Source organism: Balaenoptera physalus, assembly GCF_965194825.1.
Source record: "Balaenoptera physalus genome assembly, chromosome: 8".
Classification (NCBI taxonomy): Eukaryota; Metazoa; Chordata; class Mammalia; order Artiodactyla; family Balaenopteridae; genus Balaenoptera; species Balaenoptera physalus.
Window position 1 is genome coordinate 124,582,230 of NC_138887.1, and position 25,028 is coordinate 124,607,257.

Here is a 25,028-nt window from a genome sequence, read left to right on the forward strand (position 1 = left end):
CCAAGTCCAACTCTTAAAATCTCGGCACACTTAAGTGGCTCCTTTCTAATCTTCCCAGCATTGGAGAATTCCTATTGATACCAAACAAGTGATTTAATTTACCAACTGGGCCCGTATTAGTCCCTCTCTCTTCCAGTCAGTACATCATACCAAATTCATGTGTGCAAATACCATCAAATAAACTTCTACTTTCAATTAAAGCATTACAAGAAACTACTATGTTTGGTAATAGAAAACATTGCCAGACTTTCCAATTAATGAAAATTTATTAATAGAGGCCATATATTCTTAAAAATACTGTTATGTTTGTATGTGTGCATATAAACATATACTTTTATATGTTATACAAGTTTATAAATGTACAGAAAAAGTTTGCAAGAATACAAGGAGGGGGCTTCCCTGGTGGCACAGTGGTTACGAATCCACCTGCCAAGGCAGGGGACACAGGTTTGAGCTCTGGTCTGGGAAGATCCCACATGCCACAGAGCAACTAAGCCTGTGTGCCACAACTACTGAGCCTGCGCTCTAGAGCCCGCGAGCCACAACTACTGAGCCCGTGCTCTAGAGCCCACGAGCCACAACTACTGAGCCCTGCGCGCCTAGAGCCCGTGCTCAGCAACAAGAGGAGCCACCGCAATGAGAAGCCCGAGCACCGCAACGAAGAGCAGCCCCCGCTCGCCGCAACTAGAGAAAGCCCGCGCGCAGCAACCAAGACCCAACGTGGCTAAAAATAAATAATTAATTTAAAAAAAAATACAAGGAGGGGAATGAGGCTTTTATATTTTCCTCTATTTCTGTACGTTTGAATTACTTGTAAGAAGCATAAACTACTTTTCTAGTTATTATTGTAATTTACGATTAAAACTAAGAATTTTCTAACACAGAAGTATACAATAAATGACTCTAAAATTATGTGACAATAGAATTTTCATAAACTACGTTTTAATTATATTAGAGAGAATGATACTTAGAAACAAGATGCTCTTATAACATAAGTAAGTAATCTACTCCAAATCTGATTTGAAAATTTTTTTTTCTGAATCATCAAGTTTTAAAGGTAAAGTACAACTATGTTGAAACAAACACTTTAATGACCAAAAACAATAATGACTGCTGTAAAAAATATTCCAAAATGAAATATTCGTCTTCCCTAACAGTATTTGATTTCTCTAAATTCACCGGTATTTCTCAAGTTAGGTCTGCCAGTGCACCAGCAATTCCTATTCATCCTGTCACACCTCAGGCAAGACACACACCAGTCCCACGAGTCACCTACATGTAATAATAGAGCTTCTCTACTCACCATCATACACCAGGACAGAAATACAATTCGCCTGCTGTGAATTCTGATTCTGTTACTGCATTTTCGTCACTGTGCTTTAATCTACCGCAAACGTACAGATTGTTCTTTTTGAAAAACAGGCTGAAGAAGCCGTTTTTCGAGCAGTTAGTGGGGTCTGGCTCTGTGCCCAGAGCCAGGGACATGACACGGAATCGGACGTGGTCCTGTCCTTGGGAGGCTCATGCTGGCGGGCGGACGGGCATGGAGAGGTGTGACCGCCAGCCTAGGAAGAAAGAACAGTGCGCGCTGGGCAAGGTCTGACGCTGCCTCCAGGAGTCCACGAGAGACTCAGGAAGACAGCACGTGAGGTGGGTTTGAAAGGGTTAGCTGGGGCTGCCATGCAAAGAGAATACGCTAAGCAGAGATAATGGCGCGTGCAAGGTACTCCGGCTGGATTAAGAGAAGGGAGGAATGGTAGATGGCAGGTGCTGAAGCGGAGAACTCAGGTCAAAACCAGCCTGAAGTGCCTGCCGTGCCACGCAAAGGAGTGTGGATTTTGTTCTACTGGCAATGGGTCAACGCTGGAGTTTTCAGGAGGGAAATTATGTAAGATTAATATTTGAGGAAACTGATTCTGGAACTACCAGAGGAGAGGGCAGAGAAACCATCTGCACAAGTAGGCTTCCAGTACAAGTGAACTGGCTCACATCACTGAAGTTTATGTGAGATGAATTCTGAAAGTCAAGCCATCTCTTAGTGGAGAATCCCGGGACGTTCAATAATTGAGGTTTTTAATTTGTAAGGGATGGTTTCAAAGTGCCAAAGAAAAAGAATGTATCAAAATTGAAGACAGTAAATCTGTTACCAAATTTTAAATCTGTTCACTAAGTCGAAAATCTGCTTCTCACTAATACATATTCATAAACACTTGTTTATGTTCCACAAAACAGAATTTAAAGTAGCAAAAACATCACAGAGAAAGGTAGAGATGTACAGGGAAAATAGAAAATGTGTTCCTAAGGCATACAGGAATGATGAACACATGTCATTCGGTTTCAAATCCAATTTTTCAGCTGAAAAACAAAACCTAAAAAACAAAACAACATCCAAAAAAAAAAAACCCCACTCAAATCTCCTCTACAAGTCTAATTATGAAACAAGTTTTCATTTTTATTTATTATTCATAGTATCTTTACAAACTAGAAATAACCATTGTATGAGTACTGAAATTTTGATTATTTTTAAGAGTTGACACTACCCAAGAAATCTTTTTTAATCTTTTCTTTAAAAAGAACAAAGGCATATTTTGGATTCTAATATGATATTGATATTATCAAAGTTGTTTAGAAAAAATAAACCAAATACAAAAGACAGAGCACTGACTGTGTGCCAGAACCCTACCTACAGACAATGTCTTGTTTAATCCTCACAACAACCTTGTCCACAGTTAATGCCCCACCTAACAGATGAGGAAACAGACTCACCCGAAGGATAATTTGTTAAAATCACAGGGGAATAAGTGAGCTAGAGGGAAGAGGCCCAGACCCACAGGGCTCTAAAGTCCTCCCTAAAGTATAAAACATGCAACAAATTTATACATAGCTAAAATTTTCTATTAAATCATATTTCACCCACTTTTGAACATGGGATAATGTTTAGAACTGAAGCTAAACAGAAGAACTGTCTTTCTTTAAACAGCATTCCCCTTGAAGACCCTGTTAATAGTCGGCACTTGTGCAGACGTCCCTGCTCAGTCCAAGGCAACTACACAAAGTGCAGTTGCAGGGAGTCCTGCTGAAATCCCACCACCACTAGTGGTGGTGAAACACGCAGTGTAAATTAACCCATTCCTTTATTTTAGAAATCTAAAATAAGGCGGTCAATGTCTGGGAAATACGAGTGAAGATAACGTATCTATTTCACCTGAAGCATTACTGATTTAATGTCTTTAAGTAAAATACAAAAGATAATGGATAAAATGATCGTTTTAGAAACCAAATGCCATTAAACTTCAAATAGTAAACTGGCCAATCAAGTTCACTTGTTCATATTGTTCCTTATTCCAAGAAGGATTTGAGCTTTGCTCATTTCTACATTCCTTTAGGCAGTGTCTCAAAAAAACCAAAAACTAAAAAACCAACATCAAAAATCCCACCAAATTCCTACTTGGAGTAATGACTGGTCCCAGTGGCAGAATTCACTTCATCTGGGACAGCTGCTCAGAGTGTGCCCTGGAGCCCAGAACAGGCCCCCGCTGGGCAGCCGGCCCTCCAGGCGCTACCTCACCGGTCACCCAGCACACCAGAGTGTCACCCGCTCTCGTCGATCCCCAAACACCAATCTTCCTGCAGTATGCAACGAGTTCTACCTAAGTCCACAAGCTGAAAAGATCTAAGCAGGAGTTTTGTTTTCCTGTCTAAAATTAACACTTACATCTTAAAAATAAGAATAGATGAGGCATGGCCGAGGAAGAATGGGCCAATTGAACCCTATCAACCCACACAACCATGAGAGATAAAAACTTGAAGCCACTAAAAAAATAAATAAATAAAGAATAGATGAGGCAAGACTAGGACAATCGAACCACAGGTTCTATGAAACCATGAGAAGCCTGTACTTTATCATCTCACAACAGAAACTGTTTTCAGGAAGCCTTTAAGCAATCAACACATATCTTCACCTGGAAGTACACTGCAGTTTACTTAAACAGACCTGACTGCATTCAAAGAGTTCACAGGCTGGGGAGAGACTAACTAAAAATCTTCAAACGTTTAATGTTCCTTTGTCTGCATATGGATTAGTCTTAAAATCAATGCAAATGGGAAAGGAAAGACTCACAGACACTTAAAATTGCCCAGAAAAATTCAAAGCGAGTCCAAGTTTCCAACATATAGAAGGACTCCCTGGAGAACCCAGGATTTGGGAGCTGCTGTCAATGATGGGCAAAGAGAGTCGTTCTCACTCTCTCGACCTTGGGTCAACCGGCCATCTACAGCTCTCTATGCCAGTGCTTTCCAATCACGACAGACACAGAAAACCATGTGTATACAGTCTGCTGAGATAAACTAGGGGGACCTGGGAGCATCTGCATGGGGCTTAGAGGAAAGCCCCTTACAATTTCTTCGTGCTATGTAATTATGACGGGAAAAAATCATTAGAAACACTAATAAATACTGACACTGGACAAGACTTCCAAATAAGAGGCTTTAAACAAAGTTGCAATGTTAAGCCACCAGCATCTTGCAGCATCCATGCTACCTCCTTGTGGCCCCGCAGTGGAGAGCTCTGGGCACTCCTCAAGGCTGGCTGGTGAGCATATCAGGAGAAAACGACTCAAACGTAAACTGGCACCAACATAAATTTGTGCCCTCCGACCTTTTTACACTAACATTTCTTTACCCATTAAGCCATCTCCATCTTTCTTCACAACCCCAATTCCAATCTGTCACCTCCCACCTTCTCCAGAGATTCAGTATGCATGGAAATTGGAAAAATAGGATCAAGAAGTCTTAATAGGATATGTTTTCTAAAATACTGGGATGCTTCCTCCTAATAGCTACTCTATAAAGAAGAAAATATTCAAGGCTAAAAAGGTGAGAGAGGAACGTCTCTCTCAGAACCTCTATCAAATGGTAACAGTGTGGCCAAATTACTCCTTTGGATGGTAAAAAGAAATTGCACAAAATAACTGGATTTATCTACTTCTAGTGTACATAAAAAGTAGGCAATCAGTTAATTCACACAGTAAATACAGCAATTTATAATTTTCAACATCCACAGCGTTACAATTTTCCCAGTGGTTTGTTACCAGCTTTATGTAGACTTTGATTACTGTGTAACAGGGTGATTTGATACACCAAGAAGAACACTGTAGTACAAAGACATTAAAATAAAACTGGAAAAGTTTTAGGCCTTTGTTTAAGGCCTTTCCTACCAGGAAACACTTTCAAAATTCTCTCCAAGCTGCTTTTTCGTGCATGAGAAATTTCACTAGGGAGTCTGAAGAAGCACTACTGTTCCTGCCGTCTTTACCTGAACCCACAGGTAGGGAGTGACCGGACCTCTCCTACTTGCTCACTACAAACGACCAGAGTGAGGGTAAATTTGTTGCTTCTTCTGTCATTTCTAAGAACTGGCTGCTGACAAGAGGAAAGATGGCTGAAACCACAGTGGAGAGCCACAGCTCGTGGACCCGAGGCTCTTCCTGGCTCAAGGATGGCAGAGGTGGCAGAAGAGGGGAAATAAGCATATACCACTGTTGACAAATACAAATTACACAACTGTTGACAAATGCTTGTTTAGAGCATGTTTATCGCCCAATAATTCATTACTATTTCTTTGTTATATAAATGACCACTATTTTTGCAAATCGGTAAACAGTAATATAAAAATTAAAAAGCTAGCCTCGGGGGCTTGGGGCTTCCCTGGTGGCGCAGTGGTTAAGAATCCGCCTGCCAATGCAAGGGACATGGGTTCGAGCCCTGGTCCGGGAAGATCCCACATGCTGCGGAGCAACTAAGCCCGTGCGCCACAGCTACTGAGCCTGTGCTCTAGAGCCCGCGAGCCACAACTACTGAAGCCCACGTGCCTAGAGCCCATGCTCTGCAAGAAGAGAAGCCACCACAATGAGAAGCCCGCGCACCACAATGAAGAGTAGCTCGCCGCAACTAGAGAAAGCCCGCGGGCAGCAACAAAGACCTAACACAGCCTAAAATAAATTTTTTTTAAAAAGCTAGCCTTGAGGAATCCCTGGCAGTCCAGTGGTTAGGATTCTGCACTTCCACTGCAGGGGGCACGGGTTCGATCCCTGGTCAAGGAACTAAGATCCTGCATGCCACGTGGAGCTAGGCTTATCCCAGCATACCTTCTATAACTAACAAAGCTGTCCAAATTATGTGAAAACCAATTCTTATTTCTAATTCGCTAAAAAGGAATGTTACTATGAGGCTTTCTATAATATATCTGTTATATTAGATATACTATTCATCCATCCATTTATTTTTGAAGGTGGACTTAAATTTCAGTGCATGCATAGAATGAAAAGAAAATTTAAGCCAGGACTGAGTCAGTGGCAGGGTCAAAAGAGGGATACATCTAACTTCTACCCAGGAGAACAATTAGACATCCCTTCATCAAATACTAATGCCAAGAGATTTATTTAATGCCTTACATATAGATGCATGTTTATGATAGTTTTCAAAGACCTGAAGTATATTTTAACAAAATTCTAAAGTCATTTAGACATTCTTTCTGTAACTGCTAAAAGAAAAAAGAAATCACACAAGGAAATTATTTGACAATCTTGATTTAAAGTCCAGGTTTTGGCATGAGATATATCAATCTCATAAATTAAAATGAGTCCAAGAATAGAAAACACGTCTCCTTCTCATCTCCTTCACTAAACACATAAGAAAATCTGGTTGTTTTTTATTTTAAATTCCAATCCAATGCTACTCTTCAAATTTACAAGCTTAGGTCTTGACTGGGATGGACAAGAAGATAGAGATGTAACTGTAGCACTGAATTAACTGCACACGTTCTGTGTACTATGTGGGATCCACCCAACTTTGTTCTATTATAAAAAAGGGGAGCAGAGGGAGGGGAGGGGAAAGTGGAAGGAAGGGAGGGAGGGAAGGAGGGAGGAAGTATGAGACTGTGAAGTTGGGATTAAATTTACAGATTACAGAACTGACAGGTTTACCAAACATCTACATGGAATCAGAAGTCACATCATGTTTGAAATTTTACTGTGAATTTTTCATTTTCAAGAAATAGGTTTAGTACCATGTAATATTTATTAAATTTTAAAATACTCTTCTAAGGAGAAAAAGCAACCCTATATATGAACTTTAACATAGGGTGACTTTCTGCAGTATTTCAAACCTACAGAATTATCCTGGGGAAAAACTACCATTGTAATGAGTGTGGCAAAATCGTAAGAGTTCTGAGAAATTATACTGGAGAGAATCTGTGTGGGAGTTTTTTTAGGGGGGGATGTTTATTTTGGTTTTGTTTTTTTAAAGCAATTCAGAAAAGCTATGAATAAATCTTTTGATTTACAGTAAAGAAAAAAACACGCTTATACGATATTTCTAAAAGCTTACTTTTATTCTCTCACACAGACAGTAAATATCTCAAAAGTTATGAGAACGAAGTCAGAGAAATTTACCAACCTAAAATCTTCTTGTTTTCTCCTTTTATTCCTTTATTTGTATGCAATGGAGAAACAATAGGTAATCAGGCACTTGAAAACATTAAGACATTTTTCCTGAATATAATCATTTATCTTTACTGGATGTTTGAGACCAAGGTTCCAGTACGTCTCCCATAGTGCTTGTTTGTCATTAACTATGATCATGCAATACAGAAATACCTAAAACAACAACAAAAATAAAAAAGAAACCCTTCAGCTTTGGTGTTACAGTGATGATCCAGGGAGAAACACTGGCTTACGCTATCTTTCTTTTGTTTTCCATACAAGAGAGTAAATAATAACAAGATACCTCAGGAAAAAATCACAAAAATTTTTGTACATCTCCTCATCAAACCCCAAACTCTCTCCAACTCTTCCTAGAAAACCCACTAGTTTACTTACTATAAATGCACACCTCTACATAGAAACCAATAGTTAGATCAGAAGGTCACCCTCAAAATTTTTTTCTTTTGAAATAATTACAGATATTGCAAAAGTGCACAGAAAGCCCCTGTGTGCACTTCACCCAGATTCCACCCCCCAATGGTTACATCTTATACAGCTATAGTACAACATCACAGCAGGGGATGCATGGGGTGTCATCGATCTATCTATCAATCCATCACCGTTGTACCTATCAATCATGTCACCTCTCTCATTTTCTATCACTTATCTACCAGTCTCTATCATCTATCACACAGGTAGTCAAAGCCACAAAGACCTCATTCTGTCTGATTCCATGTGCATGGGATGTCCAGAACAGGGAAGCCCTGAGACAGAAAGTGGACTCGTGGTTGCCCAGGGTTGGCATGAGGGATGTGGAGGGAATGGAGAGTGAGTGCTAGTGCATATGGACAAACACATTCTATTATAAAATTTGATTTTGGTGACGGTTACACAATCCTGTGAATATACCAAAAACACTGAATTGTATACAGTTGACCCTTGAACACCTCGGGGGTTAGGGGAGCTGACCCTCTGCGCAGCCAAAAGTCTACATATAATTTACAGTCAGCCCTCCGTATCCTCGGTTCCAACCAACTGCGGATTGTGTAGTATCTGCACTCGTGTGGATCAGGTATTTCCCCAAATAATAACAGACCAAGTAAGTAACTCCAGTGGCCTCGAGGTAAACTAGTAGCTCGATTCAGAGCTGTTAGTCAATTAGCCAACAAACAAGGACACGTTAGTGATGTATTTGGCCTTAAAGGGCCCCTGGGCCACTCACTGATGAAGGAAGAGCAGAGTCATACCATTGTGGGCCCCGAATGATTTCTGAAATTAAAAACCTATATAAACATCGGAACCAAAATATTTGGTGAGGCCATAGAATTCCGTGACTAAACTGCCCTATCGTGTGATATACTGTGTATTTAACGACCAGGGCTTGTGTTTCCCTCCTACAACCTACTCCTTCCCACCCAATCTCTTGCTTCAGTCTCCTCTACCCTATTCAACATTCACCGCCCACTTCAGAGCAGTTTCTCACCTCATCTACGCTACTCCGCCTGCCCCCACCCCTCACTTAAGGTCCAGCTCCTGGCTCACTCTTTGTTTTATTGTTAAGAGCTTGCAGGGACCCGACAGATCAATCACTGCACTTCCTCACCACTCTGCGGGTGAAGAGTCTGAGTCCCACGAGGTAGGCACTGGCCATGGAGCACGGGTGGCCACGCTGAGACTGGCCTCGGACTCCAGATCTAGCGCCTGCACCAGGCCAACTCCTGGGGTCCCTGAGGCAGTGCTGGGCCAAACTGTCCCGTGGGGCGGCCAGATTTCCTGCCCCTCCTTACACAGGAAGGGGGCTCTTGTGAAAAGTTTTAAAATCCATTTTTCAAAACCTTTTTTCTCCTCTATTTATAACACTCCCAGTGTTTTCAGGCTGAAGCTATAAAGTATAAAATGAATGAAACAAATAATACTCACCACTCATAAAAAGATAAGTTCACTACACGGTCATGTTGAACAGGTATTTCCAGAGTGTACCTGACTTGTCAGGTGACATTTCACAGATAAAATAAGTGAAGCCTTAACTGGAATTTTTCTATAGCTGTTTACTTCAAGCTCCACTGCTTAAAATTTACAAATCACCTCACACCTTGTGTTTAACAGTAATAGTATTTTCCTGAAAGCAACAATAGCAACAAACCCCCAAAACCATGAAACCCACCTAAACTTAAAATATTTACCCAGGGAAACATTTTGAAATAAATTATACAAGTAACACCCAACACCTGCCCTCTTTCTCCTAAACCTATCTCCCCATTCCCCATCCAAAGTGTACACTCAACAACAGGAAGTATCTGTTCTCCTAACTTTCACAGGGAAATACACTAGGAGTTCAAATCTATTTTTCCCTAAAAATAACACTGGCTTCCAGCTATGATGATCAGAGCCCCTTGCAGCAACCCATTCTGCTGAGAACACTGAGAAAAGCCAGATGAGACCCGCTCACCAGCCCACGAGAGGACGCTGGGCAGCTCAAGGCGTGAAAGATGAAAACGCAGGGCAGAAGCCCCCGCAGGGCGATGGTGTAACATTCTGTGGCTGTTTTTCCCCCATGGCTGTGGTACCAGAGGTTGAGAAATCCAGAGAAATGCGGCTAAGAAGCCAGCTGAGCTTACAGAAACCTCACCAGAGCAGAGAGACAGGAACTGGAGTTCGGGTCAGCTGCGTGACAGGACTTGAGAGCCCAGATCCTGGGAGGGGGAGGTGAAGCCGGCTGAGTTTCCCTTCAGGCATTTGCCAAATTCTTGAGCTATGAGGGCAAGAGGCTAGCCTATAAAAAGCAAAATAGAGCTTTTACTGCACTGAGAAAGCACGGTCTGGACTCTGAGGTGGACTGAGGGGGCACTCGGTCAACATGGCAGGTTTTCAGTTACAGCCTCTGTTGGATGGAACCCTAAGCATGGATGGGTCCAGAACAGAGAGAGCTTTTCCCTGAAATCCACCCTCAGGCCAAATCAAACCCTACTAGGTTAAGGTGATCTGTTCCCCTTCTGCCTTTAGAGATTGGGGTGCACCCTCTCTGGAGGAGGGGAACAAACATCGTTCAGAGCAGTGGTATAGCCAGCACGTGTTCACAACCAATTCTTTGAGACTGCCAACTTCCAGGGTGTAAATATTCCCCCCATGGCCAATTTCGAGCTACCAAAAGAATCTCACTAAATGTGGAGCTGAGAGGAAATGCACATAAGTCATCAGGGAATGCAAGTCAAACCCACCATGAGACACCACTTCACACCCACTATGATGACTCAGAATCAAAAAACAGAAAATAACAAGTGTTGGCAAGCATCAGGAGGAATTGGAACCTTCTTACATCGCTGGTGAGAATATAAAATATTCCCACTATTATGGAAAACAGTTTGGCAGCTCTGCAAAGTTAAACCCATCAATTCCACTTCTAGGTATATACCCTACAAAACTAAACACAGGTATTCAAACAAAAATTTGTATATGAATGTTCACAACACTACTCATAATAGCACAGAAACAACTCATAAACACAGAAACAACCCAAAAAGTTCTTCCAAGGATGAATGGATAAACAAATTGGGGTATATCTGAACAATGGAACATTATTCAGCCATAAAAAAGAAACAAAGCATACTACAGGGTAAAATCTTAAAAATGTTATGGTAAGTGAAATAAGCCAGACACAAAAGGTCACATATTGTAATGATTCCATTTATATGAAATATCCACAATACGTAAAATCATGGAGACAGAAAGCAAATTTGTGGTTGCATGTGGGTGCGGGTGAAGTGGGAGTGACTGCTCAAGGATACAGGGTTTCTTTTGGAGAGATGAAAATTTTGGGGACCAGACAGAGGTGATGGTTGCACAACATTGTGAAGGTACTAAATGACACTGAATAGTTAATTGTATGTTATTTGAATTTTATTGCAATAAAAATAAAAGAAATGAACTATCAAGCTAGGAAAAAACAAGGAATCTTAAATGCATATTGCTAAGAGAAAGAAGCCAATGTGAAAATGCTACACAGTGTGTGATTCCAACTCTCTGACATTCTGACAAAGGCAAAACTACAGACAGTAAAAAGATCAGTGGCCACCCAGAGGTGTGGGGATGGGGAGGAGGGAAGACTGGGGGGTTGGGGGGGGCGGGGGCAGTGAAACTATTCTACAAACAAGGAGAGACTCCTAATGTAAACTGGGAACTTAATAATGTATCAACACTGGTTCAATAATTACAACAAATGTACCACACTAATGCAAGACACTAATACAAGAAATTAGATGCAGGTGGGATATGGGAACTCTGCTTGATTTTTCTGTAAATGAACACAAATTGAGAAAAACTGTTACTGTCCAACTTGCATTAAAAGAAATATTAAAGTGAGTTTTTCAGGCAGGAGGAAAATGATCCCAGACAAAAACTTGGAAACGGAAAAAGGACTTGTCCCAATTATAGAGACCGAAAACATTGACAGCCTACCCCGCTGCCTAACACGATACTTGAGACGGCTAAGCTAACGCTGTATAACCAAGTGAGCTGGGCCGAGGGGCAGTGGAGAGGGCGTGGCCGGCAGGGACATGACCCCAGCCCGGCACTGCCTCCAGTTCTGTGTGACTGCAGTGACCGCTGAACCCCTGGGCCCTAGCCTCCTCCTCTGAAAAGTAGAAATTATCAAAATAACTAGATTAGATGATGTCTAATCCCCAGTTTCTTCCTCACCACCAAGAGACTTCCCAGTTCAAACTCTGCCCTGGGACCAAAGACAAGTGTTAGGGTGGTCTGTCCCCTCACCTGCAAAATGAGGGTAACAGGTGTCTACGCAGAGTGCTTGGAAGAGAACCTGCACACAGTGAGCACTGAATGAATGAACCATTTCCCTCATTTTCTTTCTTTCTTTTTCTTTTCTTTGGCCACACTGCAGCTTGCAGGATCTTAGTTCTCCAACCAGGGACTGAACCCGGGCCACAGCAATGAAAGCGCTGGGTCCTAACCACTGGACCACCAGGGAATTCCCTCCCCTCATTTTCCATTCCCTGATTTCCTCCAGAGTGCAAAGGTCTGTCCTGGGCCCTCTGGTCTTGTTATGCTGTCTACACATGCTTTCTCCATTCCTCCACTTCAAGCGTGATCTCAGCCACCCGTCACCTAGGAACTGAAGGTGTCCGGGTGTGTCCCCCAGATCTCACCTACCAGCCGCTGGCTGCAGTTTGGATAACTCCTCTTGGAACTCCCTTAGGGTTCCTAAACTCAACGTTTATAAAACAAAGTTAACAATTTCCCATCCTTATCCCTAGGCCTCCAAACTACTGTTCCTATAGAATCATTCTTGGCAAATATCATCATGTCCTGACCCAGGAGCCAAGCAAGTAACCTGGAGTCACCTTGCACTCTCGCATCCCGCCCCTTTCCTCCCTCCCTCCCAGTGTGACTCTTTGTGCTTGGATCTGGCCACCACTCTGTCCCCTCGGTCCACCTGGACGTCACTGCCAGATTTATCTTGCTACACATGCCTTTTTTAAATCGGGACACACTACTCTTTTAAATGTTTTGGTGTTTTCCGGGCGTCATCCAGATCAAGCCCAAACTCCTGCACTCACACAGCGTAAGGCCCCTCCCCGGGAGCCTCTCCTCATCTCCCAATGCAAACACTTTGGCCCAAGTGGGCCGCCCTTCATCCAATAGCTCAGCTCCTCTCTCTCCCCCATTTGCCTCTCCAAGACCACACGTAACTCTCAGGCACCAGGGCTACGGCAGAAAAAGGGAACAGCCACAGTGTTGAATCCAAGAAATGACCAACCATAAGACACACCACCACTTTTGTGCCACTAAGAAAGGAGTACACTAACTGAATCACATGCGGTTGTGAGATGAATCTGAGACCAGAGATGTTAAGTGGAGGGAAAGTGCCTTTCAGAACTGATGAAACAAAGCTGAGCCGTCATCACTGTGTTCAGCCACCTTGGCTCCTGAGTATTCCAAGATGTAGGGCAGCACTGGTGGCCCTTCAAGAGATATCCACGTCCTACTCCCTACAACTTGTGAGTGTTGTCTTATGAGACCAAAAAAAAAAGGACTTGGCAGATGTGATCAATTAAGGATCTTGGGAAATTATCCTGCATCACCTGGGTGGGCCCTAATGCAATCATACGTATCCTTTCAAGAGGGAACAGAGGCAGAATTGACACAGAAAGAAAACAGAAAGCGCCGTGATGATCAAAGCAGCTGCTGGCTTTCAAGGTACAGAAGGGCCGTGAGCCCAGGAACGCAGCTCCAGAAGCTAGGAAAGGCCTCCAGAGGAGCACGGCCCTGCTGATCCCTTGGTTTCAGCCCAAAGGAACTGATTCCAGACTTTGGGCCTCCAGAACTGTAAATGATAAATTTGTGTTTGTTAAGCCACCAAGTTTGCCGCGTTTTCTTACAGTGGCCCCAGTGCAGGCAGCAAGCAAAGTTGAGCTGTTACCTTTCCCCTCTTGCCCCATCCACTACGAGATAACAATCTACAGATAATTCCTGTTAAAACCATCCTTCATACACACAGCAGTGCTCATTCCATTTCACCCAATATAAAACCACAATCTGATTCAAGCTATTAAGTAAAATCAACACTTTCTAATAGCTCTGGATAAATTTCAAGACCTTTATGTATGTGAAAAAATTGAGACTGTACTCTCATTTTTGTTTCAGATTATATTTGGGTTTTTGGTTTTAAAAACCCAGTACTCAGACATTAACTTAGTATTAACAGATCTTATGCATTTGCTTGCTAGGCAATTAAATGTTTATAGCACAAATGAAATAAATTAATGATCTCAGTAGGCAGCTCACCTCAAATATATGTAATAATGGCAACACAGGCATTATACGACAATTTATAATTGGGTATAGACACTCCTAATAAAACAAGCAATTAGTAGCTCACTGTTCCAACAACTCACTAGGTTTACTGTGCAAACTCCATGCAAATACTGTTAGATGCTATGGCAGATATAAAAAGTCCCTGTCTTCAAACTCCTGACCCTACACACAATTACAGGACTAAACATACTTAACTAAATGATTTAACAAATATGTAGGGCTTCCCTGGTGGTGCAGTGGTTGAGAATCTGCCTGCCAATGTGGGGGACAAGGGTTCGAGCCCTGGTCTGGGAGGATCCCACATGCCGCGGAGCGGCTGGGCCTGTGCGCCACAACCGCTGAGCCTGCGTGTCTGGAGCCTGTGCCCCACAACAAGAGAGGCCGCGATAGTGGGAGGCCTGCGCGCCGCGATGAAGAGTGGCCCCCGCTTGCCGCAACTAGAGAAAGCCCTCGCACAGAAACGAAGACCCAACACAGCCACAGATAAATAAATAAATAAATAATTTTAAAAAAGAAAAATAGGTAAAGTAACACCTTAAAAAAAAACACACAAAAAAACAAAAATGTAAGCAAAGTTTTGTAAGAAAACAGAAGGTACAAGTATCACTCAGATGAACAATTTTAGCAATCCCATGCTGGTACCTCAGAATGAGTGGCAGACCCGAAAACCAGTATAGAATATGTACTCCAGTGTAATATTTATGGCATGAAGCAAGCTGGACGATGTTCTCTTCCCACATTACTGGATTTATCTTCTGCAGATCCACCGTCCTCTGGGAAACCTAAAACACATCTCAACCCCTCGGATGCAAACGGAAGGAAAACAACTCCACATCTAATATAGATTAAGTTAAACTATTACAACTGACCCAGAAATAGGATATACATTTTCAAATCCCCACTTTAGTCACTAACCAACACTTATTCACAAGAGGAAGGAAACGACTACAAGAATTTAAAAATTTTACATGATACTGTCATAATGGCACTAACTACGGTTATCTACTGCATCAGGGCAACTGCTGCAAGCAGAGCAAAGAGAGATTAACCACAGCCTCAGGACAGAATTTGTTTTAAGGAAGAAGCAGCAAGGATGAGGAGTAATTACTTTAGGGATATACAGAGAAAAAGAGAAAGAAATTACAAGGAATACTTCAGAGTGTGACTAATAACAAAGCATTACGGCAGATAAATTCTTAGCAACAACACCAGATAAACAAACCACAGTAAAGGAGAAGCTCCGATCTCATCTGCCCCCTCCAGCTGAAGTGGGGAGGAGGTGGCAAGGTGAGTTAGAGAAGCGCCACAGGCAGCAGGAAGCTGGCCGTTAACACCAGTGCAGCTGAAAGGAAGCATCAGTACTGGCATCACTAACCCCAGGGTACCACTAGCCACCTCTGCCACATCCCTGGGCCTTTCTTCATTCCAGCCTCACAACGACAACACAGGGTCGGGCTCATTTCAATGCCCACCTAATGAGGAGGAAACTAAGGTTCTAAAAGGTGTGACCAACTTGCCCAAGGCACGGAGTTGGGAGTGGGTGGGTCTCAGACAGGAACCTACATCTATCAGATCCAGAGCCTGCTTCTCGAGTGTGTGCCCAAGCAGCCATGCCGTCACGTGTGACATGGGTACCCACGAGGGTGGCCCACACCACTCAGTGCCCAAGGGCTGCCAAGTGACACTGACGACACCAATCATGCGGCTGCTGTTTTCAGGCAAGATCAAGGACAATGCAGTGAGCCTTCTCAGCAATCTCCAGACAGCAATCCCAACACTGCTACACAAAGCCATGACTTCAACTTAACCAACTCTCACATCCCAACAGAGCAGAGAGGAAGAAAAGCCATTGGAAGAGCGACTCTGCGTGGGAGAACTATCTTCTTCCAAAGGTTATTTACGTAAGAGGGGATCTGGATAAATCTACTGTGCTTATTTTAACATCATACCATTCAAAAACAAACACTGCCCCCTAAAGCTAGACTTCTGTTTATAAAATTATTATGCTACTTTTTTTTTTTTTTTTTATGTTTGTATTTTTGGCTGTGTTGGGTCTTCGTTTCTGTGCGAGGGCTTTCTCCAGTTGCGGCGAGTGGGGGCCACTCTTCATCGCGGTGCGCGGGCCTCTCACTATCGCGGCCTCTCTTGTTGCGGAGCAGAGGCTCCAGACGCTCAGGCTCAGTAGTTGTGGCTCATGGGCCCAGTCGCTCTGCAGCATGTGGGATCCTCCCAGACCAGGGCTCGAACCCGTGTCCCCCGCATCGGCAGGCAGATTCTCAACCACTGCGCCACCAGGGAAGCCCCTCATGCTACTCTTATGAGTTCAAAAATAGTTCATATATCCTGGACAATCCGACAAATAGTTCAAGCAAATAATCTTTTATAACTTGAAAAGAGTAGAAAATTAAATATCTCAAACTCCAGTTTTACCTTTTCTCAACGTATAGTAACTAACAATCTGATTTTTAGAATCTGTCCACCAGACATAATTTAAATAAAATAGATACTTCTGCAAAAAACGAGTCATATTTCTGAAGAATAATGATATAACGTCCACAACATAATCCTTAGTGTAGGCAAATACAACATCCACGTCCCTCCAGACATACTAAAGATTCAGAAAATCACCGAAACGTTAATAACAGCTATCACTGGTTAGCAGGATTGCAGGTAGCTTTTTTCCTTTTTATTCTCCAAAGCTTAAAATGTTCTACAATGAGCATGTGTTCTTTTCATACCAGAAAAGTCATGTTTTTAAAACCTGTCTAGCCATAACATAAGAAATAAAGGCAAACACGTCTGCATGTTCATTAAAGCAGAAAGATAAGTTCACTAAGTGACTGAACAAACAAAAGAACTTCAAGCTCAACTTCAATGACATTTTTACAAATAATAAAAAAGAAAGCATAATAAAAACTTCCATACTAGTATTTCCACATCTGCCATTGGTGTGGTTATCACCCATTCTCAAGTGTAGTCACCAGGTACAACAATGGCATTTTTTTAAAAAGGGAATCACTGCTGCTGACACACGGGGTGCACTTAAGATGTGCTGTTACTCTACATTGATACTTTCCTCTGGACATCTTGCTGTAGTCCATTAAAAAGACACCAGATAGGGCTTCCCTGGTGGCGCAGTGGTTAAGAATCTGCCTGCCAATGCAAGGGACACGGGTGCGAGCCCTGGCCTGGGAAGATCCCACATGCCGCGGAGCAACTAAGCCCGTGCACCACAACTACTGAGCCTGAGCTCTAGAGCCCGCAAGCCACAACTACTGAGCCCACGTGCCACAACTACTGAAGCCCGGGCGCCTAGAGCCCATGCTCTGCAACAAGAGAAACCACCGCAATGAGAAGCCCGCACACAGCAATGAAGACCCAACGCAGCAATCAATCAATCAATCAATTTATTAAAAAAAAAAAAAAAAGACACCAGATATTGAACTACAGGTCTCAGAGGCGTCCACTATGAGTAATCATAAGACTGCCTTTCACAAAATAGGAAAGACAGGATAGCATAAAACTGAACTTATATGCACAGCTAGATCTACAAACCCTAGAAAACAGTTTTAATCCTCACCAATAAAATCTTTTACAATACACTGATTTAAAGAGTTGAGCTATTACTTCAATAAATGTACAAAATGCTCTAAAAGGCATAGTCTTTTAAAAAAATGAACATACCATTTCACCAAGTGAAAGACCTAATAAAGGTCTGCCTTTCTTTTTCCACATGTAGTTAAGAGTCTAGAAAACTTTTAAATGCTAAACCATATTTTTCTGAACAAATGATTTTTAGTACGGTTTATCAGTACAAATAGATGAATACACAGTAACAATTCCATTCAAAGTTGCTATAGTTTTTACCAACTACTATGATGGGTGGTTTGGAATTATGAATAATGTTTTTATATACTTTTTCTGGATTTAACAAAAATGAATGTGTATTATTTTTACTGGAAAAGAAAAAAACCACCAGTGCATACTATGACTAAAACTAGGATTATCCCTAGATTTGTGTTATCACCACCTAGTAAATTTTTGAGTTTGAGGCCTTGTCTAACTCATCACCTAGCACAGTACCTGGAACACAGAAAAGGTCCAATAAATACTGGCTGAGTGAACAGATGAATCAATGAAAGCTCATTTTTGATCCCTGCACTTAAGCTGGGCGTGTTCCTTAACATGTGATCTACTCTAGGAAAAATTCACCAAAATAGATGGTTTTCTTTAAAAAATTTACAGGACTTTTTTTTTTAACAGTTAAGGAACAAAAAAAAATTAAGAAAGAAAAACCACTGAGAGGGCAAAAGACCATGAGAAAACTTGTGAATAAAACATGTTAAATGGAAAAATGGTTCCATGCAAGACAACTACTGACACTGTTTATGTAAGAACTATGCCCACCCAGTTCCAAAAGAGCAGGGGATAACGCAGTGTTTATGGCACAGTAAGACCCTTCAGAGTAAAATAAAACAGGCTATTTGGGGTAGGTGGACAGGCGTCTCCAGCGACCTCAAGGGTGCAGAGCAGGGCAATCCAGCAGTAATCGGCACTGCACGGGAGCTTCCACTTTCTGACTTCACAAACTGGTTCTGAGTACATCACGATGTCCCCCTCCTCCCATGTATAAACACGCCATGCCTCCCTGAGAAATGCGAGTGCTGCCCTGAGAGGCGGCCCGGCCCCAGTCTGAGCAGCTCTACTCCTCACCCCTGGGCCCAGCTGACAGTTCTCACCTTCCTTACAGCTCCCTCCTGACAGCAGGGCCCGGGTACTCAGGTTGCTGTCCTACTGGGCTCTGATGCTTTCACCCCCTGAGATGCCTGATTTCCCAATCCTGCACTTTTATCTTGCTGTTCCCACTTATTCTTCAATGTCCTTTAGTGTGTCTATATGCACGCCCCCACCACTGACCACCTTCTGACCCACCAGGGCACTCTTCGGCCATCACACCCCACCTTGTATCTACCGGCAAGTAAGTACACACATGAGGGCAAGGTGACCTCTAACACTTCTGTAGGTAGTGGGTCCTCAGATTTTTAAATGGGGAAGGAAAATTCATCTGAGGCAGCGTTGTCATGGAAACCAAAAAAGGTAATGATTTAACAAAACATAACAAAACGCAAGAGACTACAAATAGTACATTCTAAAATCATGCTATGGGGAATTCCCTGGCGGTCCAGTAGTTAGGACTCCAAGCTTCCACTGCAAGGAGCATAGGTTCGATCCCTGGTCAGGGAACTAAGATCCTGCATGCCGAGCGGTGCAGCCAAATAAATAAATAAGTAAATAAAAATTTAAATTAAAATTTTTTTTTAAAGTGGGCCTTTAAAAAAATAAATAAAATAATGCTATGATAGGATACATTTATAGAAAACAAACCAATTTATAGGTTAAATTTCCCAAACACACATTGTAATTACTTATCAGTACTTGAATTAAAGTAAGAGTTCAGAATAACTCACACAAAAAACACACATTTAGGCTATGTATATCTTTGAAGCACAATTTGTTTGTTTAGCCAATGTAGTATCAATGCTTAAAGTAACATTAGGTTTAAGATAAAAACATTTACTTAGTTACTTTTTTCATTCATAAGCCCTCCACTTTCATTAAATATTCTTTAAAATGTAAATGTTTCCAAATTTATATTGGAACAATAATTTTTTAAAATTATATCAGTTTTAGCTGGAATTCCATAAGCAAGGAGGTTTGTATGGCTTACTTTGTACTATAACTGTTCACCTGTTTCACTTCTTTATTTTTAAAAGAAATTCAATGTCTATAATATTTTTCAACAGCACTGACATATAATTCAGATACAATTCACTCATTTAAAGTGTACAATTCAATGGTTTTTAATCTATTCACAATGTCTGTGATATCATTCAAGGTTAAATGTTGCAACCAATGTAGAAATCATGAAAACCCACAGAGAAAATAGGTAAGAGGTTCACCAGGCATAAAGAGAACACTAACTCACTAGTCAGTTGTTCATAATCGGTTCTTCACAGGATCAAGGTCTATATTTTATAAACATATTTAATATAATTTAACACAACATGTATTAACTTAATATAATTCAACATAAATATACTATATTTTCAATTCCTGTATCTACTTAAATTATATATAGTTCAGTCCTAACTCCCATCTTGAATATAAAGTGAGGCTAATATTCATCTGATGCAGAAAAACCAGAGCACACAACCTGATGGGTGCATATATCCTAAATTTAAATCCAGTTTTTAGCTTAAACTAAAAAACAAATAGTTACTGCTTTATGTCCAGCAACGATGGGGCCTCCTGCTCTAACTTCATGAAGCACTTAGCATAACAGCAATGTTGAGGGTGACTGTCCTTTTCCTCTTTGACAGACAGCAGTAGTGTGCACATAAACAAGAAACCCAAAGATTATCCACATCCCCTTCACAGCTTTGAGGAGGTTCTAACATCTTCTCAAAGCACATAACTGCTCTAGGATCTAGGTGCTGAAGTTGCAACCACAGTTTAAAATAGCTAAACTGTGGATCCTGATTTAGCTACAAGTCTGTTACAAGTGTTCACAAAAATTTTTTAAACTATAAGTCAATGATTAACACTGAGAATAAAAGTACTTGCCCTTCCTTTACATGAGACCAAAGTGTATTCTTTTCTTTTGTCCATTTGGTTCTTAGCCTACACATATTAAATTTTGGCGAGAGTTAAATTCTCCTGAACTTACCAGAAGAACCATGGGAAGAAAGCTCTCCCTAAAGAAAAGCTGGTGCATAATAGTAAAAACAGCAGAACACAGAAGTTCACTATGCTTTAAATCTCAATCATCAAAGTATTCGAGGAATAAAAGACCAGTTGTCATTTATGACAGGTTTGGGTCTCTACTTATTTGCAGCCATGGAATCAGCATTTATTGTCAGTAGTGAAAGCAGGAAAAGGACAGACTTCACACCAAGTTCTAATTTTTCAAATAAACAAAAACAGCAGTGGACAATCACCCCTACTCGTGTCTATAAAAACTCTTCAACAATAGTCTAATTTTACAGGGCCCAATTAACAAGGGGAGACCACTGGTACAACAAAAAGGCCAGTCCTCTATCTGTCATCTCAAACCTGGGTTCAAGCCCTGGTCTGGGAAGATCCCACATGCCGCGGAGCAACTGGACCAGTGAGCCACAATTACTGAGCCTGCGCGTCTGGAGCCTGTGTTCCGCAACAAGAGAGGCCGCGATAGTGAGAGGCCCGCGCACCGCGATGAAGAGTGGCCCCCGCTCGCCGCAACTAGAGAAAGCCCTCGCACAGAAATGAAGACCCAACACAGCAAAAATAAATAAATAAATAGCAAACATTCATTTCTCAAAAAAAAAAAAAAGAAGGAATAGTAATGTGGTTTACATTAAAGCTGTAGGATCAAGGTCTTACAGAATTATCACATTGAGAGCCATTTTTCATATCCTAATAGCCTTAATTTGAAACAGTATATTTTTTCTCCAAGTATTCACAATTGTTAATCATCTCATTTTACAGCCAATATAAATTTTTACTTTACTAAATAAACAGAAGAAAAATTGTCAGTGAACACATTCAAAAGTGAGGTTAGGAAGTGAGCACGTTAGTTTTGCTCCGCTTCTACCCTGCTGTCAATCACAGCTGTCAATGACACACTATGAAATCCTACAAACATATGTTGTTCAAAGCAAAATATCAGCCCAAAGTTCTGAACCCCAAGAACCTAAGTATGTACAGTAAAAATCAAAGAACTACTAATACAGAAAACTTAACTCTTCTTATGCACGGACTCCCTGGCTACAGCACAACAGCAGGTCCACTTCTAGACAGTGTAATTCACTGGTTTTGTCGTGAAAACAACACATGGGTATTACAATAAGAAAAAGTATTAAAAAAACTGCCTCAAACCCCAGATTCCTAGTGCTTTTCTTGGGTATGATCACCGTCAAGTTCCGTGTGAATCCTCACAGTAGTTTTCTAAGCCATACAGGCATGTTTAAGTATGTATCTGTGTGTGACATGAGCACAAACACAAATTTGGAATGAACAAGTGAAAAACTTTGGAAAAAATATAAATGCCTTACTGTACGAGATGAACACCATGGTTCATGAGTTTAAGTCACACCGAAGAGAAACCCAAGGAAGGAAGCTCTGGCTAATCACCCCTTTCTTCTGCTAAAAATAATCACAATAATTTGCCCTGTGCTTCAATATGGTAACAACCATACTCGTTAATTCATTATGTGGAAACAGTGTGCATTTCACAGCTTTTACAAGCAAATCTGATGTTAGCCGACTGCTCCATAACCAAGTATCTATGAACGTCAGCACCCCCACTTTCTGTGAATCTCTGCCCTGATTATGTCTGCTGTTTTGGAAATGCCCCTACTCTCTGTTTTTAGCTACTTTCTGGAATCAATTAATCCGGTGTGACACAAGATACCAGACACCACTTGAAAGTCCTTTTGCGTTTCCAAAGTGCACCTCTGTGTTCTTGGCTTTTCGCACCTCCGTTACTGAGTTCCCGTTTTCTACACCACCCTCCTCTTTCCTGCTTCTGGCAAAAAGCTACACCACGCTGGTTACTGTGATTGTTCCAAGTAGTCCTGTGCCACACGTCCACCACGTATTGACGGAATTTTAAATTTCCCAAGTCCCTGACTGTGAGGTTCTTACTGCAATTGCAACTTGTCACCACAAGGCAGTAGCCACTGAGCTCCTCCTGGCCGTGGGCACTCCTGCTTTGCAACCTGTTTGCCTTGTGTCATACACTCCATGCCTTGCTTCCCAAGTGTCTCCTGACTGGAAACAGGGATCGCACTCCAAGCCCTTTTCTCCTCTAAGAGAAAACGACCCTTTTGAAACTCACTGGCTGGCCATCTTCCCGAGTTTACATCAAGCCTAACAGGAGCATCATTTATCTTAAAACAAGCACTGTTTCCTGCCGTCTGAAACTCTGGCACCAACTCACGGTTAAGAAAGAACGAGGGAGCCAACTCCGTTAGTTTCCACTCTGCCTAAATAAAATATGCAGAGAACCGCTTGGGGCACAAACGATCAATACCACGCCTGCCCCACCCACCCCCAAATTCACCTGGGATTCAAGTTCACCCTACATGAAAGTTACTCAGCTTATAACGTTACTTCCAAAGAACTGGAACACACCTCCAATCATCGTACCAGCAAATCTTCCAGGGGACCCCCACTGCTCCTCAACTGTGCCAGAAACCACCAAGAACGGCCGAGACTTCGCAGGCAAGGAGGAAACCGCCCTTCTCCCCACATCGCTGGCCGCCGTTTCCGCAGGGGGCAGGGAGTGGCGTCCAGGCCCGCGCAGGGAACCCGGCGGCCGCGAGCTCACATTCCGCAGGCGGGAGTCACGGCACCGCACAGCGAGGCGTGGCGACGTGGCCAAGGCAGGACAGCGCAGACAGCGCCTCACCTGTGCGGCCCTGCTCGGGACCCGCGCGGCGGAGTGAAGGCGCCAACCCAAAGGAGTTCGCGGGCCGAGAGCGGTCGGGCGGCTGGGCCCGGCGACAGCGGCGAGGCCCCGCAAGGTACACGGGCCCAGGCCCGACGCCGGCGCCCACCCAGGCGGACGTGCCGCCCCTGGTCAGGACGCCCCAACGTGGGCGGGTGGGCTGGGGCGTGAGCGGACCCCAGACCCGGGAGGACTTGGTGGGGGGGGGGCCGGGACTCCCGACCGGCGGGGCGGGCGGGGACGCCTGACCCTGCGGGGTCGTGGCGGACAGGAAGGTCAGGGGTCCGCTGCGCCCACTCACCCAGGCCGGCAGGTCGCAGGCGCGCACCCCCAGGCGCACGGCGCGCTCCTCGTCCTCCAGCAGCGCCAGCGCGCGGCACAGACGGGTGGCCTTGAGGCCGCGGCTCCTGCGGCACCACACGAGCAGCCCCAGCGCCAGCAGCACCCAGGTGAAGCTCAGGCCCAGGTAGCCCAGCACGTACACCGGCAGCAGCAGCGCGAAGCTGCGCGCCAGCTGCGCCAGCAGCCCCGCCACGTCCACGCTCAGCGCCGCGCCAGGGGGCTCGGCTCCGGCGGCGCCGGCCTCGGGGCCCGGGGCCCGGGCGCCGCTCATCGCCCCGCCGCGCAACGATCCGGTCCACCCCGGGCCGACGCGCCTCAGCCCGCGCGCCAGCGCCCCTCTGAGGGGACTGCGCAGCCGCCCTGCCCGCCCGCGCTTCCGCCCGCGGCGCCGTGCGACGTCAGCACGCCGGGCGGGGCGGCGGCGGCGAAGGGTCGGGCGCTTCCACTGCGGCGGTCGGGCGTGGCCCCGGGCCTGGGCGCGGCCTAACGTTGGGTGGACAGGGCCAGCGTGGGACATCATCCCACAGGACCCGGGAGCGCCGCGAAGGCGGGTGTGCGGGGCTGGTGTGTGGCGTCATCGCGCGGGCGGGCGGGGCGCCACTGCCACAGGGTGGGCGAGGCCGGCGTGGGTGTCACCCCACAGGCCTGGCCGAGCGCCCCTGAGGCGGGTGGGGCGGGGCCTTGTGACGTCATCGCGCGGGCGGGCGGAGCGCCGATGAGGCGAGGGGGGCGGGTACTGCGTGGACGTCCACACGCGGGGTGGGGCGCCCATAAGGCGAATGTGGGCGGGGCGTGCGTGGACGTCACGGCGTGGAACTCACTGGCTGCAGGGTGTGAGGCTGGAAGGGATGGGTTACGTGGCTGGCGAGGGTCGGCTCCAGGGA

The 25,028-nt window shown here is 43.9% G+C and overlaps 1 protein-coding gene across 7 annotated transcripts in view; it reads right to left on the reverse strand.

Annotated features, from left to right (window-relative positions):
- ESYT2 (extended synaptotagmin 2) overlaps nt 1-24,774 on the reverse strand; it is a 75,992-nt gene extending 51,218 nt beyond the window's left edge. Inside the window, exon 1 of one of the 7 annotated variants that reach the window (XM_082473231.1) lies at nt 24,104-24,774. In XM_082473231.1, coding sequence (XP_082329357.1) covers nt 24,104-24,664 — 561 coding nt within the window. In that variant the 5' untranslated portion in view covers nt 24,665-24,774. Of the gene's footprint in view, nt 1-23,486; nt 23,625-24,103 lie in introns of those variants that run through there. The other 6 variants (XM_082473227.1, XM_082473228.1, XM_082473229.1 and 3 more) reach the window with 6 other exon arrangements.
- Between the last annotated feature and the right edge of the window lie 254 nt (nt 24,775-25,028).